The following is an 18,777-nucleotide window of genomic DNA, read 5'->3' on the forward strand; positions in this document are numbered from 1 at the left end:
GCCCGGGTGAGTGGTTGGACTTCCCAGCCAAACCTAAGCTGGGCTCCTGAGGTAAGTGCCGTTTAGTTGCCCTGTCAATGACCCTGCTGCTGATTAAGAGCAGACTGGGCAATGATGAGCCGGAGCGGATTGGTCCTACTGCTAGTGAACAGGACATAGCTGGGCAATTTCCCACAGTTGGGAAGATGCCAGTGCTGTAACTGCACTGGAATGGCTTGGCTGGAGCACAGCCAGGTCTGGAGCTCAGGTCTTCAGTACTACAGCTGGGATATTGCTGGTCCCACACCCCTTGCTGTATCCAAGGCTCTCAGACACTTGTTGATGTCCTGTGGAGTGAATTGAATTGGCTGTGACGGTGGGGAGCTAAGGTAGACCATCAATTCACCCCTTCTGTCGGAACATGCTGGTGAATGCTTCATCTCATCAACACTTACACATGGGGCCCGCCTTCAGTGAGAATGGGAATGTTCTTGGAACCTCTCTTCCCCCCCCCACCCCACCCCATCCCTGATGACATGGTGGGTGGGGCTGCAGGTTCTGAGGTGATGGCTGTGAGATCACTTGCCTCCTTGTGTTGATGCAGGTACATGGTAGAACCTCCCGTTCCATCTCACCCGACTGTAAAAGCCCGGGGTTCACCCACTGAGCTGCACCAGGCATTCCCCACTTAGTGCATTATTTCACTGACCGCAGATTCACTTCCTAGAATCAACCTCGACCAACAAGGCTCCATCAGATCCAGCCAGGACGTGAAGGAAACATGGTGGGCGATCATTCTGGGAACCACAGGTCCAATCACGCTGCTCGTCCCAAAGATCCACTGTCAGAGCACAGGATTCATCAGAGTGTGGAGGCCGACATCACTGTATCACTCTCCAGTTTCCCTGCATCGCTGTCCGTGGAAAGTGCAGTCATAGCCGACGCCATTCAGCCTATCGAGTCCATGTTGGCGAAAACATCGGAACTGAACCAGATGGTTCCCGGCCTGGGTGGTATCCTTGACCTGAGAGGAACATTGGATCTCACCAAGACCACCTACATCCATCTCCAACATAGCCATTCCCTGAATGTGGAACCCCTCCCACAGCAGTGGTCGGGGGTGGGGGGGGGGGAGTCGTAGTGGAGATAGTTACAGCAGGTTAATTACAGCAGCTGGAGGGGTGGAGGAGGCTAGTCCGATACAACCCCTGGGGCCGACCAGGCAGCTGGATCCTGTTCTGTGTATAATCCTGATTTCTATATTTCAGATCAGAAAACTTTCCACCGACAAAGTCTGTGGTCGGGAGAGAGACACTGAATGACAGTGGTGCAGATGTCAGACCACTGGAGGAGGAAGCGTAAGCGCCTGGTTGCCTGTGAGGCAAAGAGAAGAAACTGAGAGGCAGATGGAGGGAGGGGAGGGTGGAGACGGCTGCTGGAGGCAGATCAGCAGGAACACAAAGGCTCCCAGTGTTCAATCTGCCTCTCATTTTTTTTTCTCTTTCTCTGCCTCCATCTATCCTTCACCTGCCACTGTCTCCCAACTCCGTCCGCTCCCCTCCCCTATCAGGCACCACCTGCCTGTCATCTTACACCCCTCCTCAGTCCACCAATCACGCCAGACTCCTGCCTCACTCCTCCCCCTTTCCTCTTTATACCGGCCATCTCCCCTCTCCACCCTCAGTCCTGATGCAGGGTCTGGACCCGAAACATTGACAATTCCTCTCCCCCCACAGACGCTGCTCGAGCCGCTGAGTTCCTGCAGCAGATTGTGCGTTTGTTCCAGATTCCAGTGTCTGCCGTCTCCATGGCTCCAGGCTACGACTTTATTCCTTGGAGGGTCGCCTTATAGAGGTGCATAAAATCCTGAGGGGCAGAGATAGGGTGAATGCACACCGTCTTTTTCCCAGGGTTGGGGAATCAAAAACTAGAGGGCACAGGTTTAAGGTGAGAGGGGAAAGATTTAAAGGGGACCTGGGGGGTAAGTTTTTCACCCAGAGGGTGGTGGGTGTGTGGAACGAGCTGCCGGAGGGAGTGGTAGAGGCGGGTACAGTTACAACATTTAAAAGACGTTTAGACTGTCCCTTGGATGGGAGAGGTTTAGAGGGATATGGGCCAAACGCGGGCAAGTGAGACTAGCTCAGGTAGGGAACTTGGTCGGCATGGACTGGTTGGGCCGAAGAGCCTGTTTCCGTGCTGTAAACTCTGACTTTAGGAGAGATTAACCTTTATGATTGGGTTTCAGGTGTTATGGAAACAACATAAATGTGCTTTTGCTGAGCACACAGTGTTGGGTTGAGCCAGGGCACTGTGGTTGGTGTCATCTGCCATTAGCCACACTCCGCTGAAGCAGCAGCTTTACACTGATCTCCTTATCCAGATGTCTCATTTTAAACCCTGCAAATCCTCAGGTTATATCTGGACAAAATCAAAATGTCAAACAGATGAAACAGTGTAATTGTACACGGTGTGCGTGGACGGATGGAACTGTGTGTTCACAGGGCTTGTTTGTTGTCAGGATGTGTTGGGGAGGACATTCAGTACACACACAAGGTCATTGGAGTTACTGTGGATGTAACACACGGGAAAATTAGGCTAAACCTTTATCCATTGCACAAAGAAACAGAGAAGGGAAACACAAGATGGAACCCCTCCCTCTCACCTCTCTGTACTGGCTCCCTCCCCTCTACAGGCTCAGTCCTGATGCAGGACCTGAAACATCAACCGTCCCTCTGCCTCCACAGACGCTGCCGGACCCACTGAGTTCCTCCAGCAGCTTGTTTTTGGTAACACTCCTCATCATGGAGGGCAGGGTCTGTGCAGAGAGGTCGATGACCTTTCATCAGAACCGTTCAAGCCGTCAACCTGTGGAGTTCGCACCATTTCTCTCTCCACGGATGCTGCCACACGTGTTGAGAATTTCCAGCATCTTTTCCACTTTGGATCACAGGTGAGCTGGTAGCCGGGATATAATCGCTGGGCAGCTGGGAGTGCAGTAGGGCAGGCTCGGGGGAGACTGGAGACACTCCCCGTGGGGAGGTTGAGGGGAGAGTCTCAGCTGGTGCCGATGGAGTGAGGAGGCAGGATCTGCTGCTGGTGACAGGATGGTTGGCTGGGGCACAGAATTAAGGGGTCTGGGAGGGCCCAGAGAGTGAGGATTGTTTGCTGCTGTGTCAGTCGAAGGGAAGTGTCAGGAACTTGTACAGAACTTGGAAAAGGAAGAACTGAGCTGTTAGAATAATTTGAAGTCATAGAGTTGTACAGCATAGGCCCTTCGGCCCACCACATCTATGCTGACCATCGTGCCTCCCTGTACTAATCCCACTTTGATCTACCTTGGAACAAGCAGAGAGAATGGGCTGAATGGCCTCCTCCTGTACAGTATGGCATCATGAACTATCAGTTGCCATGGAGCTGTCGGTCATTCTGGGTACCAACCAATAGAAACATGGTTGGATTCCAGCTTCTAAATCAACTCTTGGGCATTTGTTTCCACCTGGAGCCTAACTGAAATGTTTCAATAAATGTGATGTTAATTGGCTTTAACCCCATGATTAGATTGTCACAGTGAATATTAACCTGACCGATTCCCAGGTTGTGGGTTCAAGTGCCACACCAGGGACCACGACACACCCTACGGTGCAGCACAGAGGCAGTGCTGCAGTGTTGGTGGGGCAGGGCCAAGGCAACACTGCACTGTTGACAGGGCTGTGCTGAGGAAGTGCTGCACTGTCGGTGAGGCAGCGCGGAGGCAGTGTTGCAGCGTCGGTGAGGCAGCGCGGAGGCAGTGTTGCAGCGTCGGTGAGGCAGCGCGGAGGCAGTGTTGCAGCGTCGGTGAGGCAGCGCGGAGGCAGTGTTGCAGCGTCGGTGAGGCAGCGCGGAGGCAGTGTTGCAGCGTCGGTGAGGCAGCGCGGAGGCAGTGTTGCAGCGTCGGTGAGGCAGCGCGGAGGCAGTGTTGCAGCGTCGGTGAGGCAGCGCGGAGGCAGTGTTGCAGCGTCGGTGAGGCAGCGCGGAGGCAGTGTTGCAGCGTCGGTGAGGCAGCGCGGAGGCAGTGTTGCAGCGTCGGTGAGGCAGCGCGGAGGCAGTGTTGCAGCGTCGGTGAGGCAGCGCGGAGGCAGTGTTGCAGCGTCGGTGAGGCAGCGCGGAGGCAGTGTTGCAGCGTCGGTGAGGCAGCGCGGAGGCAGTGTTGCAGCGTCGGTGAGGCAGCGCGGAGGCAGTGTTGCAGCGTCGGTGAGGCAGCGCGGAGGCAGTGTTGCAGCGTCGGTGAGGCAGCGCGGAGGCAGTGTTGCAGCGTCGGTGAGGCAGCGCGGAGGCAGTGTTGCAGCGTCGGTGAGGCAGCGCGGAGGCAGTGTTGCAGTGTCGGTGAGGCAGCATTCACCTCGGTTCAGTGACAGTGTTCGTTATTGATCCATTGTCAGACAGGTTAACAGTGGTTTACTCCATTTGTTAGGTGGGATCTTGCTGTGTCCAGGTTAGTTCTCACGTTCACCAACATGGCAACAGTGGCTTCATTGCAAAGACCACTGTTGGACTACAACTTTGGGTTGTGGAATGGGCTTCTAAATGTGAATTGTCCCATGAGTTTGGAGATTCAGGTTTGCAGCTGTTCCCCCAGATGTGACAGGTTTAGAGTCACAGAGTTTTACAGCAGGGACACAGGCTCTTCGGCCCAACACGTCCATGCTGACCAAGCTGCCTAAACGAGCCAGTCCCATTTGCCTGCGTTTGGTCCATATCCCTCTAAACCTTTCCTATCCATGTACCCGTCCAAATCCCTTTAAATGCCATAATTGTACCTGCCTCAACATACCCACCACCCTCTGTGTGGAAAAAGTTGCCTCTCGGATCTCTTTTAAATCTTTCCCCTCTCACCTTAAACCTGAGCCTTCTAGCTTTGGACTCCCTACCCTGGGGAAAAGACTGTGGCTTTTCACCTTATCTATGCTCCTCATGATTGTATAAACCTCCATGAGGTCATCCGTCAGCCTCCTACCCTCCACAGAAAGTCTATCCAATCTCTCCTCATAACTCAGACCCTCCAGTCCTGGTAACATCCTGGTGAATCTTTTCTGAACCCTCTCCAGTTTAATGACACCCTTCCTGTCGCAGGGCGACCAGAACTGTGCGCAGTGCTCCAAGTGTGGCCTCGCCAACATCTTGTTCAGCCGTAACATGACGTCCCGACTCCTGTGCTCAATGCCCTGCCTGTTTACAGTGTCTGTTTTCCCACAGGTGGTTCTTCAAAGCAATAAAAGGCAATGAGGCGGAGCAGATAATCCTGGGAGCAGAGAACAAAGTGGGATCATTCCTGGTCAGAGAGAGTCGCTCAAGGAAAGGTGAGCGATAGGACGGGTCTTCACGAGGGAGTGGCTCAAGGCTGTCCGACCAGAACGGGAGACGGTGCAGGAATAGTTTGGAATCTTAGAATAAAAGACTCAGAGTGACAGGGAACACTCCCCATAATCCCAGGATACCCCAAGCACCATACAGCCAATAAAGTGTGCTCAGAGCTGTTCTGTAGAAAACACAGCAAGATCCCACAGATAACTGTGTGGTGATGACCAGGTGGCATCGATCTTAATTGAGGGATTGGCCAGGAGTTTTCCTCTTTCGCTACAGCCAGTGTGCATCAGGAGACACAGCAGGGTGCTGGTGCTGGGTGAGCAGGATGTGGTACGGGGTTAGTTCCGGGCACTCAAGGTTCCTGCCCCACAACAGGTGCAGGGCGAGGAGGGGCTGGGTGTGCACGATGGGCAACCGGCGAAGCTGGAGAGGTGAACAGAGCCGCAGGGATTCCAACGCTCTGGGATGATCAAGGCCCGGAGAATCCTGGTACCAAAGTGGAGGGGGGGGGGGTGGGATAGGGTGGAGGGGCTCTGGTGGGGTAGCAGGAGACTGCATGAGACATCAGATGGGCACTGAGTTAAAGAGGGAGAGAAAGTGAGAAAAAGAGGTGGATCCCAAGGAGAGATTTCTAATGAAATGTTAGGAATGTGGAGCCACTAATGGTGAGTGGGGCCCGGAGGGTGGGGCCCGGAGGGTGAGGCCCGGTCGGTGGGGCCCGGAGGGTGAGGCCCGGTTGGTGGGTCCCGGAGGGTGAGGCCGGTGGGTGAGGCCCAGAGGGTCCCGGAGGGTGAGGCCGGTGGGTGAAGCCAGGGGAGCCCAATGGATGAGGCCGGTGGGGCTGAGTGGGGTGGAAGAAGATAGGATGGTGGAAGGGCCCAGAGGAAGAGGGGAGGGGAGGGAAAGGCTCAGCCATTGGGGTGTGAACAGGTACAAGGTCGGTGTAGAAGTGTGTGTGAGGTGCATTTGAGTGCCTGAACAAGAGAAACTCCCCTCCTGATGCTCAGAGGTCCTGAAATGTTTCTCTTCCCTTCCTTGAGCAGGTTGCTATGCTCTGCTGGTTAAACACTGGGATCCCAAGCAGGGTGTCAGAGTGATCCATTACAAGATCTCGAGCAGCCCCAGTGGTTATTACATCAAACCTCGAGTCAGGTTCATCAGCCTACAGGAGCTGGTCAAGTACTATCGCAGTAAGTTGGGGTCTTTCTTACCCACGGCTGTGGGGAGTGAGGGCGTCCCAGCCAATAACTGTCCTTCAGTGGGCCTCATCGTCACGTTGCTGTTTGTGGGAGCTTCCTGTGTACCACTGGGCAGTGCTTATCCCATGTTACAACAGTGACTACTCTTCCAAAGCAAATCATTGGCAGTAAAGCACATTGGGACATCCTATAGAAATGGAAATTCTTTTAATGAGGCAGCTCCCACAGGGGCACACTGGTCTCAATGCCCTGCTGCTGTGGGTGTGTTCTGTGAGCACAAGAGTGCAGGACTGAGCCTGGCACCTTCTCCAGTCACCAGGAGGACACTGCACTGGATACTGCTCCAGGAACACCTGTCACCTCCTGAACTTCACCGCTGGCCCCCACCAGCAGATGGTTCCCTGGAAGGGTCAATACCCAGCTCTGCACAGCCATTGCATCCCTCCTGGACACACTGCCAGCTGATGTAAAGTTCTTTAGCGAATTTGTGTACAGCAGTGATGTGGGTCACCAGTTCATCCACGCCGGTGGTGGTTAAGTAATAACATCGGCCAGCACATCTCTGCTAAGCACCATGAGGTCTTTCACCCTCAATCCATGCCAGCCTCCCCGTCGCTCTCCAGTGTGGGCAGGTGGTCACTGGTTCGGTCTGTTCACATCCAATCAGGGTAACTCCCCATGGCACACCATCTAGTGATGTACATCAGACATACTGATCCCTTCTCCCCCCTCCTGTGCTGTCACCTTGTGCTGCAGGTGTGGCAGCTCCTCCTCCTCGGTTGCAACACCATTCCTGTGCTGCGCTGAGTTACACAGCAAGTACCAACAGGTTAACCAGCACAGACCCTGCAGCAGTTCCCAGGATATCCACCAGAGTTCACAGTTGTACCGTTCCTTCACTCCGGACCCAGCTGAGGCAGGTGCTGGCCGGGGTTATCCAAGTGTTCCCTTGTGTTCCGGGCTAGTCGGATGACGGATGTGCCTGAACGTCCCAACATCACCTTAATCTGCTGATTGGACCATTGAGCTGCTCCTCCAGAACTGCTCCACTTTCCATTGACTGGCTTCTGGGGGGATCTGATATCATCATCAAGGATGTGGCCTGTCACCCTGCTAGTTATCAAACTTCATCGGTGGTTAGAGCTGGTTACTAGATAGTGCAGCCTGCAAATGCTGCCCCCTGGAGGATGATGCATGCTAACCTGCAGTAACCGTGACAACCTCATTACACCCAAGTAGGTGAGGGTCATGGTGCAATTGTGTGCCTTGCGTCCTCAGACAGTTGTTCCCCCCCCCCCCCCCCCCACTTCCTGTAACACTGCTCCTTTCTTGGGCCTGTCTCCTACCACGGCCACTCCAGTGACTAACAGCAGAACGTGCACCCTCGGGGTGTGAGGTCCCACCACACACATCCCCCTCATCAACTCCCTCATAAGTGAGGGGGCACTCCACTGCGCTGTCACATCTGATTTTAAGAACTGCATCATCTGCCCCCACTGGGACAAGTTGTGCACCCGTTTATAGAGATTATAGAAAACTCAACAGAGCGTTCCCACGTCATCCATTGCTGAGGATCAGATCCAGTCCTGTTGTTTAAATTCCCACCCTGATAAGTTCCTGCTGTTGAATCAGCTGGTTTCTTTCCTCACTCGGTTAAGGCAGTCCTGGCAGCCTCCAAGATGTAGGGACACAGCAGTCCTTTCCAGAACTCCCCTCATGGTCCTGAAAAGACCCTTTGGGATCCACGCAAACATTACTGGATTTTATCTGCGACTGTTGCATATGCACACACACAGACACACACAGATGGACTCTCTCTCTCTCTCACACACACACACAAAATCACACACACACACTATGTTACACACTATCACACGCACACTATCCACTCTCTCACACACACACACACACACACCCCCCACCTTTCCACTAACTCCGTGCAGGCTCCTACCCACCAGGATATGAATCCCACTTACTCAGTGGTACCTTTTCCGTTTCCTTCTCCCCTGCTTCCGGCACAGCTCCCTGAGGATCCAAATCTCTGGGGGTCCTCCATCTCCCTCCCTCCCCCACCACCAAACCAACTATTCCTTCTGGCAGGTCCCCTTGCTCATCCTGTCATTGGTTGTAGGGACAAGTCCAGCTGTTGTATCTGATTGTTCAGAGACAATCTCTCAGTAGGCTAGGATCCGTGGCTCACAGATTCAAACTGTTTTTCTCTCTTTGTCTCTCCCACTTTCTCACAGATATGCTGTTGTTTTGTACTGTGTGTTCCTCGGTGCAAGCTCACTGTACGTGTCCACACAACCAGTCACACCGGCTGACCCACACTGGTGTCCCTGCACCACCCCACAGATGCTGCCCTTTGTCTTTCACAGACAAGGGCACATCTCCAGGCATCCCCACACTACCTAACCTAACCTTCCAAACCAGACCCGTGTTCCTGCAGTGCTGGACATCACAGTGGGTCGGTGGTGTTTGTGAGGGGGGACGAGCTGTGGAAACGTGTTGTGAGCTTGTACTGAGGAATGGGTCTGGGGCGCACACACTGTGAAACAGTATGTCACGAAATGGTGAATGTGGGGAGAGAGAGAGAGGGTTTTCCATTTCTAAAGCTATCAACAAACCCTCGGGCAGATTTGGTCAAAGTTCGTCCCTGCTTTCTCTGCTCTCTGGTGCCCAGGAGTTGTCGGTAGAAAAGATTAATTATCCATGCGTTTCATGGGCAGAGTGCAGTGCCTTTGACTTTTAAAACCTCATGCCACATCTATCTAGAGGAGTCAAAGTCAAATGGAATATTGGAGCTAAACTATCTTTGCTGGTTGCATTGTACTGGACGAAACCTCTGTGTGGAGGAACCAACTCAGTAACCAGTTCCAGTGGTAACCAAGTTAAACTGCACGTTCGAATTAAAACAAACCAGCTGAGCTACACGGACCAGGTTTGACTTCGGTGAGGCAGACGTTTACTTGTGTCTTGCTATGAGTTTTACTTTATGACATGTGAGGTTATCCCTACGTACCGCCCACCCTGTCCGGCTGCATGTTCCACTTCACCTGCATCCCTGCACAGCCTCCTTTCTGAACAGCTCCAGATCCACTTTGTGATGAGGCTTACAGGTCATTGACCTCAGAGCCTTCCCAGCAACATCTGCACGGTGCGAATCAATGAATAACCCCCGACAATGACGTCTTCCACCAAGTCTTAGCCTTATTGTGACTGAGGTCCTGGAGCTGAATGAAGGTCAGGCCTGGCTCTCTCCCTGCTCTGAACTTCACCCTGAATGTTTGGAGCACAGGTCGCTGTGTAAGTGTGCTGCTGGCTGAGAGTCCAGGCACTGGCGGAACTAACGTGGACACAACTTGCTCTTCAGGAGACGCAGATGGCCTGTGTCAGAGGCTAGCCAGCCCCTCGTTCAAAAAGGCGATGCCCGAGAGTCTGGAGGTGGATGGGATTGAGATTCCGAGGAAGTCCATCAGACTGAAAAGCAAACTCGATGCGGGGTGTGTTGGAAAGGCGAAGATGGGTACGTAAAGATTCACCAGGTTAGGGTCCCGTGAATCACCAGCATCACTGGAAGACTGGTTCCACCCTCTGTATATTAAACAAAAAGTTGGCCCTCAAGTTCCTATTAAATCATACTTTCATATGATATAGATCCCTTTTCAATAACTTTTCAGTTTAGAGGAATGGAGTTTTCGACATAATATTGCTCTGTTTCTGCTGAGAAATTTCAGTCCAGTCTTTTTTTCTTTTTTTTTGTATTTTTTTTTGGAATTTTCTTTTCAGTTTGGTTTGATATATTATTTACAATTTTTTATTGATTTGGGGATTTTTTTTCTTTTATATGCACAATAAATCTTTTTCTTTCCTTTCTTTTATATTACATTCATCTACTAAGAGCATGAAATCTAAAGATTTTTTTATATTTTATTGTCCTTTATGATCATCTATGCCATGATTATTCTCCTGATCTCCCTGTATTACATGTACGAACATTGATGTTATATATTAATCTGTATTAATTTGGAAACTAATAAAAAGATTGAAAAAAAATCTTTACACTCTCACCTTAAACCTATGGCCTCTAATTCTTATTCCCCAACCCCAGAACCTTGCTTGTTTCCACACTGATCTACTGCCAGTGAACCTGGACAGATGGCTTTCTACCCCATTATCTACGTCCAGACTGAATGGGGACAAATCCTCCTGCCCATTATCCAGCTGCTGTTTTGTCAGTGCCGAGCCAGCACTCCGTGTGATGTTTATGTGAATCTCGCTGTTCCTCTGCAGATCTGGGCGGCAGCTGGACCAGGGTGTGTGTTACGGTGTGGGATGTGGAGCAGGCCCCAGCTGAAGCCTTCCTGCAGGAGGTCAGCATTAGGAGAGGTCTTCAGCACCATCGGCTGGTCCAGCTCCTCGGGGTGGTGACCCAGTCTCAGCCCATGCTCATCGTCACTGAGTTCATGAGCCAAGGTAATTGCTGAAGTCCTGTTACTCAGTGTTAGGGGGCACAGTCCTTCCAACACAGATTCACCTGCCCCCATTCCAGCCTCAACTGAGCCAGGATACCTGGAGCACTGGGTGCAGTTCCGGTCACCACACTACAGGAAGGGTGTGACTGCACTGGAGGGGGTGCAGAGGGGATTCACCAGGATAGAACGTTTCAGCTATAGGGGGAGACTGGGGGGGGGGGGGGGAGCGTGGGGGGGTTCTGTTTTCCTTGGAGTGGAGAAGGGGGAGGGGGAACCTAGTAGATAAAATCATTGAGTGAGATAGGTAGGGTACTTAGTAAAAACGGTTTCCCCATGCTGGGGGTTTCTAACACAAGAGGGCATGGGTTTTAGATGACAGAGAGGAGGGGATCTGAGGGAGAGTTTTTCCACATGGAGGGGGTTGGAACCTGGAACGCACTGCCTGAGTGGGTGCTGGAGGCAGCGACTCTCTCACGTTTAAGAAGCATCTAGACAAGTATCACCAAGGTAGAGGAGGCCGTGGACCTAACCTTAGTAAACACAGAGAAGATTTACAAGGCTGTTGCCAGGACTCGAGGGCCTGAGTTACAGGTAGAGGTTGGCCAGGCTGGGTCTTTATTCCTTGGAACGTAGGAGACTGAGGGATGACCTTATAGAAGTATTTAAAGTTATGAGAGGCAGAGATAAGGTGGACGGTAACAGTCTTTTCCACAGGGTAGGGGAGTCCAAAACTAGGTTTCGGGTGAGGGGGGAAAGATTTAAAAGGGACTTGAGGGGCAACTTTTTCACGCAGAGGGTGGTGAGTGTGTGGGACGAGCTGCCAGAGGAAGTGGGTGAGGCAGGTACAACAGTATCATTTAAGAAGCACTTGGATAGGTACAGGGAGGGGCGGGGCTTGGAGGGAATTGGGCCAAACGCAGGAAATTGGGACTAGCTGGGTGGGCACCGTGGTCGGCATGGATTGGTTGGGCTGAAGGGCCTGTATCTGTGCTGTATTGCTCTGTGACTCTTATAAATGGGATTAGTGTAGATAGGTACCAAGGGCAGCATGGAACAGTGGGCTGAACGGCCTGATGCTGTGCTGCACCACTCTGACAGGGAGACTTTCAGGAGGAGGAGGCTGACCTTTGAACACTGACGTACTTTGCTGGTGTCCATCTGGAATGACAGTCCAGTAAGAAAACCCACATGACTATCTAACTGAATGCAAGAATACCATGCACTTGTCCTGGTCTTGCAGTTGGGGTGGGATTTGAACCCATGACCTTCATGTGAAGGGACAATACAGTCACCCACCAACATCCATCTCCCCAAAATAACAACTGGGAAAGACTTTAATGCAAACACACCGTCAGCACTTTCCCACGGATTAACAGCGATTGCACCACAAACATGAACGGAATTATTTCTTTCATTTAAACTAATATCCTACCAGCCTGTCCGACGTGGATTCAATGCCCGATGAGGACACGGTGTCAGAGGACACGGTTCATTTCAGATCTCTTTCCAACACCATTTTAAGATTACACACGTCCTGTCTTGGAGATGGTGGCGAGAGTGACAACAGCCTCGACGACAGAGAATCCCAGAGGCAGTGTTGCCTGCCTGGTGCCAGGGTTAAGGACGGGGAGAGGGAAGATCCAGTGGTCATAGCTGGGACAGGAAGAAGGTTCTGCAAAGGAGCTGGGGGTAGGATTGAAAGGGGTAATAATCTCCGGATTATTGCCTGAGCCGTGCAAATTGGAAAAGGGTAAGTAGGATTAGGGAGGTAAAAGTGTGGTGTGGGAGAGATGGGTTCCGATTCATGGGACACTGGTACTGGGGAAGGAGAGAGCTGTTGTGTGGTAATGGGCTCCACCTGAGTTGTTCTGGGACCAGTGTCCTGGTGAATCACATAACTAGGGTTACAGAGAGGGCTTTCAATTTACCAGGAGGGCGGACGGCTGTTTAATAAAACAAGAGGAAATGGGAGTGCAGTGGCACAGGGTAGTGAGGGAGGATTGACAAAGTGGGACAGGCTGCGGCAGAAAATCTGATCAGAAGAGTGCAGCAGGAGGAAAAACTGTTTAAAACAAAATCAAGGCGTGATGTTCTTTATTTGAATGCATGGAGCATTTACAACAACAGACGAGTTGATGGCACAGAGGGCAATGTATGAGTACGATGTTACCTTGGTTACAGAGTGACTGGGACTGGGTGCTCAATGTTCCAGGTTATCCAATGTTCCGACAGAACGGGCCAAAGGGGGAAGGAGGTGGGCTAATCGAGGAAGGTACCAGAGCAGAGCTGTGGTGACGTGGGATCGGTCTGTGAAGTCCTGAACAGCAGGGGCAGGAAGTGGTCTGTAGACCCCAAAATGTGACCTCACTATGGGTCAGAACATAAATGGGGAGATATCAAGGATACGATTGAAGGGAATGTCATTGTTGTGGGGGGTTTTAATCTACATAGTGATTGGACAAACCCGACTGACGGGTGTTGTAGAGGAGGAATTTGTTGAATGGATCAGAGATTGCATTTTAGAACAGTATGTTACAGATCTTACCTGAAAACAAGCTACTTTTGACTTGGTCATATGTACTGAGGAAGGTTTAAAAAGAGATCTTGTGGTTAAAGATCCCTGGGGAGGTAGTGACCACAATATGATACAATTCCAGATGCAGTTTGAGGGTGAACACCACAGGACCAAGATCACTGTCTTCAACTTAAATAAGGGCAATTACCATTGTGTGAAGGAGGAGTTATATAGTTGTACAGCACAGAAACGGGTCCTTCGGCCCATCTCATCCGTGCCGACCATGGTGCCTAGCTACACTCATCCCATTTCCCTGTACTGGCTCCTATCCCTCTACACCTTTCCAACTAAGTCCCTGTCCAAATGCCTTCTGTTGTAATTGTACCCCCCTCTGGCACCTCATTCCCAACAACCACCACCCTGTGTGGAAAAACTTGCCCACAGGTCTCCTTCAAATTTTTCCCCTCTCACCTTAAACCTGTGCCCTGCCCTGGGAAAAAGTCTCTGACCATCTACCCTATCTATGCCTCCCATGATTTTATAAGGTCACCCCTCAGCCTCCTACGTTCCAGTAAGAATAAACCCAGCCTGTCCAGTCTCCATTCCCCTACAGCCCTCCATTCCAGGCGACATCCTGTGAATCTCTTCTGCACCCTCTCTATTGCTACCACATCCTTCCTGCAGTGTGGTGACCAGAACTGAACACAATACTCCAAGTGCGGTCTAACCAACGTTTTGTTCAGCTACAACGTGAATGTCCCAACTCAGCCTGTGAAGACACACGTACCAAGTGCCTTCTTCACCACCCTAACCGCCTGTGTCACCACGTTCCCGGAGCCCTGGACTTGCACCCCAAGGTCCTTCAGTACGTCAGCACCTCCTGAGGTTTCTGCCACTTACTCCAGATGTCAAACCAGAATTTGACTTCCCAAAGTGCATGACTTCACGCTTGTCTGGATCCCACCTGCCATTAGCTCTGACCAGCTTTCCAGCTGATCGATGTCCCACCATATCCTTCGACAACCTTCCTCACTGTCTACTGCTCCACCAATTTTAGTGTCATCTGCAGACTTACTAATCAGACTACCTACATTCTCATCCAGGTCACAGACTGGTGGGCTGAAGGGCCTGTTGCTGTGCTGTACTATGTTCTATTTATGTATGTTACAGACAACAAAGGTCCCAGCAGCAATCCCTACAAAACACCACTCGTTGCAGACTTCCAGTCAGACAAACGCCCATCCACCACAACTGCCCCTTATCACCAAACCAGCCTTGGATCCAGTTTGCCGACATGCCTCTGATCCCTTGTGCCTTAACCTTCTGGACCAGCCTAACATGTGGGACCTTGTCAAAAGCTTTACTAAAGTCCACGTAAACCACATCTACTGCTCTGCCTTCATCAATTTCCTTAGTTACCTCCTCAAAAAACTCAGATTTGTGAGATGTGATCTCCCCTGAACAAAACCTTGCTAACTCCTAATCAGTCGCTGCCTTTCCAAGTGAACATAAATCCTACCTGTGTCTCAGGAGGACTGGCAAAATAAGCTAAGAACATAAGAACTAGGAGCAGGAGTCGGCCACCTGGCCCGTCGAGCCTGCTCCGCCATTCAATAAGATCGTGGCTGATCTGGCCGTGGACTCAGATCCACCGACCTGCCTTTTCCCCATAACCCTTAATTCCTCTACTATGCAAAAATCTATCTAACTGTGTGTTAAATATATTTAATGAGGGAGCCTCTACTGCTTCCCTGGGCAGAGAATTCAACAGATTCACTACTCTCTGGGAAAAGCAGTTTCTCCTCATCTCTGTCCTAAATCGACTCCCCCGGATCTTGAGGCTATGTCTCCTAGCTCTAGTCTCACCTACCAGTGGAAACAACTTTCCTGCCTCTATCTTATCTCTCCCTTTCATAATTTTGATCCCCTCCCATTCTTCTGAATTTTAGCGATGCAGGTCAGTCGATGAACAGTGGCAGACATTCAGACAGCTGGTCCATAGGTACAGCAGGAATTTATCCCAATGACAAAAGGATTCCACAACCAAAGAGGCACAGGCTATGGTTAACAAAAGAGGTCAAGATAAGGTTAAATTGCAAAGTAGGGCATACAACGTGGCAAGAGCTGGTGGGAGACCAGAGGACTGGGAAGTTTTAGCATCCAGCAGTGAAACTAAAAATCTCATATGAGGCGAGAGCAATGATTTTGAGAGAAAACTTGTGTAATATCAAAACAAACTGGAGGCCGGATCATTAAATGTATTCAAGGTGGAGATAGATAAATATTTGAAAGATGGAGGAATTTATGGTAATGGAGAACTGGCACAGCAGAGTTGTAGCAGCATAAATCAGCCATGGTCAGATTGACTGGTGGGGCAGGTTTGAGGAGCCAAGTGGCCTACTCCTGCTCCTATTTCCTCGTGTGCACCATCCTGTCAGTGGGGAGGGGGGTGAGGGGGGGGAAGCACTGGAGAAGACTCGCACTGGATCGTGGGGACTTACCCAATGTTGCCCTGTGTCAGCACCATAACCTAGGAAACTGTCACTGCAACTGATGTACTTGTGGCAACTGACGTACTTTTTATTTCAAGGGAATCTGAAGAGTTATTTAAGGAGTGACCTCGGCAGACAGCTGGAGTTGGTGGTGTTGATTGACTTTGCAAGACAGGTGAGCGCTTCTTATTGTTGGGAGAGGTGGTGTGCTGGGCTGGTTGGATAGGACACAGTAAGGAGAGGCCAGGGCAGCAGCTGAACGAAGACTCCTGTACCTGCAGGTCGTCGATGGAATGCTGTACATGGAAGAGAAGTGTTACGTGCATCGGGATCTGAGGTCGGCAAATGTTTTCCTGTCCAACGCTCTAGAGTGCAAGATTGGAGACTTCAGCCTTGCTCGGAAACTGGACGGCCACAGATATATCATCCGCAGAGGTACAGGCAACTGAGATTATTTGTTCAAAGACCAGAAATGTGCTCAATTAATTGAGACCTAGTTAATGTACCCAATGTACAAAATGGAAAGTGTTGGAAGCACTCAGCAGGTCAGGCAGCATCTGCAGAGAGAGGAATGGTCGACGTTTCAGCTCAAAGAGCCGCATCAGAACTGGGAAAGAGGAAAAACAAGTTAGTTTTCAGACTGAAAGGGGATGGAGTAGGGAGGGATGAGACAGAGGGAATATCTCTGCTAGGGTGAGGTCTGGGTTGCCCAGGTAGTCCCGATACTTACCGCAGCGTCTGGTTAATGAGGGCAGTTGAGGAGAGAGAAAACAATGGGAGATGTAAAGGCTGTGAATGAAACACGTGAATGAAACACGCAGATGAAACATGTGAATGAAACACGCAGATGAAACACGCGACGATGCTGCAGGAACTCAGCAGGCAGGCAGCATCCGTGGAGAAAAGCAGGCGGTCAATGTTTGGGGTCAGGACCCTGACCTGAAACGTTGACCGCCTGCTTTTCTCCACGGATGCTGCCTGGCCTGCTGAGTTCCTCCAGCATCATCGTGTTTTTTACCCAGATTCCAGCATCTGCAGTCCTTTGTTTCTCCAGTCTGACTGTGAAAGGCAGGTCAGAGCTGAATGAGCTGCCAGAGAAGAATGTTGGAAATGCCCCTCAGGTCCGGCAGTGTCTGTGGAGAGGAAATAACTGACTTCGATATCACAGATGGGTAACCTGACAGAATGGTGGCACAGTGGTGCTGCATGGCTCCAGAGACCCGGGTTCAATCCCAACCTCCGGCGCTGTCTGTGTGGACTTTGCACGTTATCCCTGTGACCCCATGGGTTTCCCCCAGGTTCTCCAGTTTCCTCCCACATCCCAAAGGTTGGTGGGTTAATCTGCCACTGTAAGTTGCCCCTAGTCTGGGGTGGGGTTGATGGAAATGTGGGGAGAGTAAAATGGGATTGGTGCAAATGGATGGTAATAGGTTGGCACAGACTCAGTGGGCCGAAGGGCCTGTTTCCACAATAACTGGCCAATTCTGACACAGAAAAAGTGAGTTATCTGAAATGGTTGTTGGATACAGAGTCCCCGGTACTCACCTGGCTCTGGGGCCGGAGAGATCTGCTTCCCTGCTCCGCTCTGTGCTCGGCACCTGAATGTGCGACAGAGGAACACAAATCACTCGGCTTTCCATCCTCATTGGCCAATCCAGGGAGAATACTTGCGGGAAGATCAGTCAAGGCATGGTCGGAACGTGAGGCCTACAACAGTCAAAGCCCAACTGCTGTTGAGGGCCGAGGCCGGTGGAATTGCTGCCTGGATCAGTGAGCAGCTCCGCGGTCTCTGTGTGGGTTTGAGCCCCAGTCCAGAGACCAACATCATGGCTGACAGTTGCCCGCAGTACCAAGGACCTGCTCCACTGCGCCCATCCTTTGATGAGGATGTTTAAGATCTCAAGGCTTTATCCTGAGGAAGAGCAGGGTGTTTTCCACAGTGACCTCCCTCCACTGCTCATTGGGCAATGTGTGTGTAACTGGGGGCAGTGTGGTGAAGGCTCCTCCTGCCTTTGGTGGGACGCCCTTCGTTTTAGATTCTGCAGCCTGATTGAAGGGGTGCTCTGGAGTGGCAATACTACCATGGCAACAGGGCTTTGCCAGTTTTGGGATGGTGCTGTCTGCCTCTGCACCCAACCTCACAGAGCATCCTCCGCTGCACCACTACTGCAGCCCAGAAGGCCATTCGGCCCATTGGACACACGCTAGGTCTCACTGGTCTCGCCGATGATGTTTTGCAGATGAGAAAGTTGCCGTTAAATGGACAGCACCCGAAGTCTTCAAGGAAAAATCGCACACTTCCAAATCCGACGTCTGGTCCTTTGGCATCTTCCTCATGGAGCTGGTGACATGTGGGCAGAGCCCATACCAGGGTGAGAAAGAACAATAGGCCATTGGGCCCCTCGAACCTGCCCCCTTCAATGTGATCATGGCTGATCTGCCCCAGGGCTCTCCTCCTCTGTGCCAGTTCCCCTTTGCCCTCAACTCCCTGAGTTTTCACATATTTGTCAACTTCCTCTTTAAATCCCCCCGTGATCCAACCTCCACAACCCTCTGGGATGGGGAATTCCAGAGATTCCACTCCCTCAGCGAGAAGTTGTTTCTACACACCTCAGTTTTAAACGAGCACCCCTTATCTTGTGACTATGACCCTCGTTCGAGATTCTCCCTCCAGTGCAAACACCTCCACACCTCCCCATCACGTCCCCAGAGGGTTTCAGTGAGGTCAGCCCTCATTCAGCTACACTCTAAAGGCTACAGTTCTAACTATTTGA

At 51.4% G+C, this 18,777-nt stretch overlaps 1 protein-coding gene across 1 annotated transcript; it reads left to right on the forward strand.

Annotated features, from left to right (window-relative positions):
* The first annotated feature begins 6,430 nt into the window (after positions 1-6,430).
* On the forward strand, positions 6,431-18,392 carry LOC127579058 (tyrosine-protein kinase Lyn-like). The gene is made up of 6 exons (XM_052031689.1): positions 6,431-6,512; positions 9,895-10,047; positions 10,815-10,997; positions 16,102-16,178; positions 16,285-16,438; positions 18,244-18,392. The coding sequence occupies exons 2-6, from the start codon at positions 9,948-9,950 to the stop codon at positions 18,390-18,392; spliced, it is 663 nt and encodes a 220-aa protein (XP_051887649.1). The 5' UTR covers positions 6,431-6,512; positions 9,895-9,947.
* The last annotated feature ends 385 nt before the right edge of the window (positions 18,393-18,777 follow it).

This window comes from Pristis pectinata, chromosome 16, assembly GCF_009764475.1.
Source record: "Pristis pectinata isolate sPriPec2 chromosome 16, sPriPec2.1.pri, whole genome shotgun sequence".
NCBI classification, from domain to species: domain Eukaryota; kingdom Metazoa; phylum Chordata; class Chondrichthyes; order Rhinopristiformes; family Pristidae; genus Pristis; species Pristis pectinata.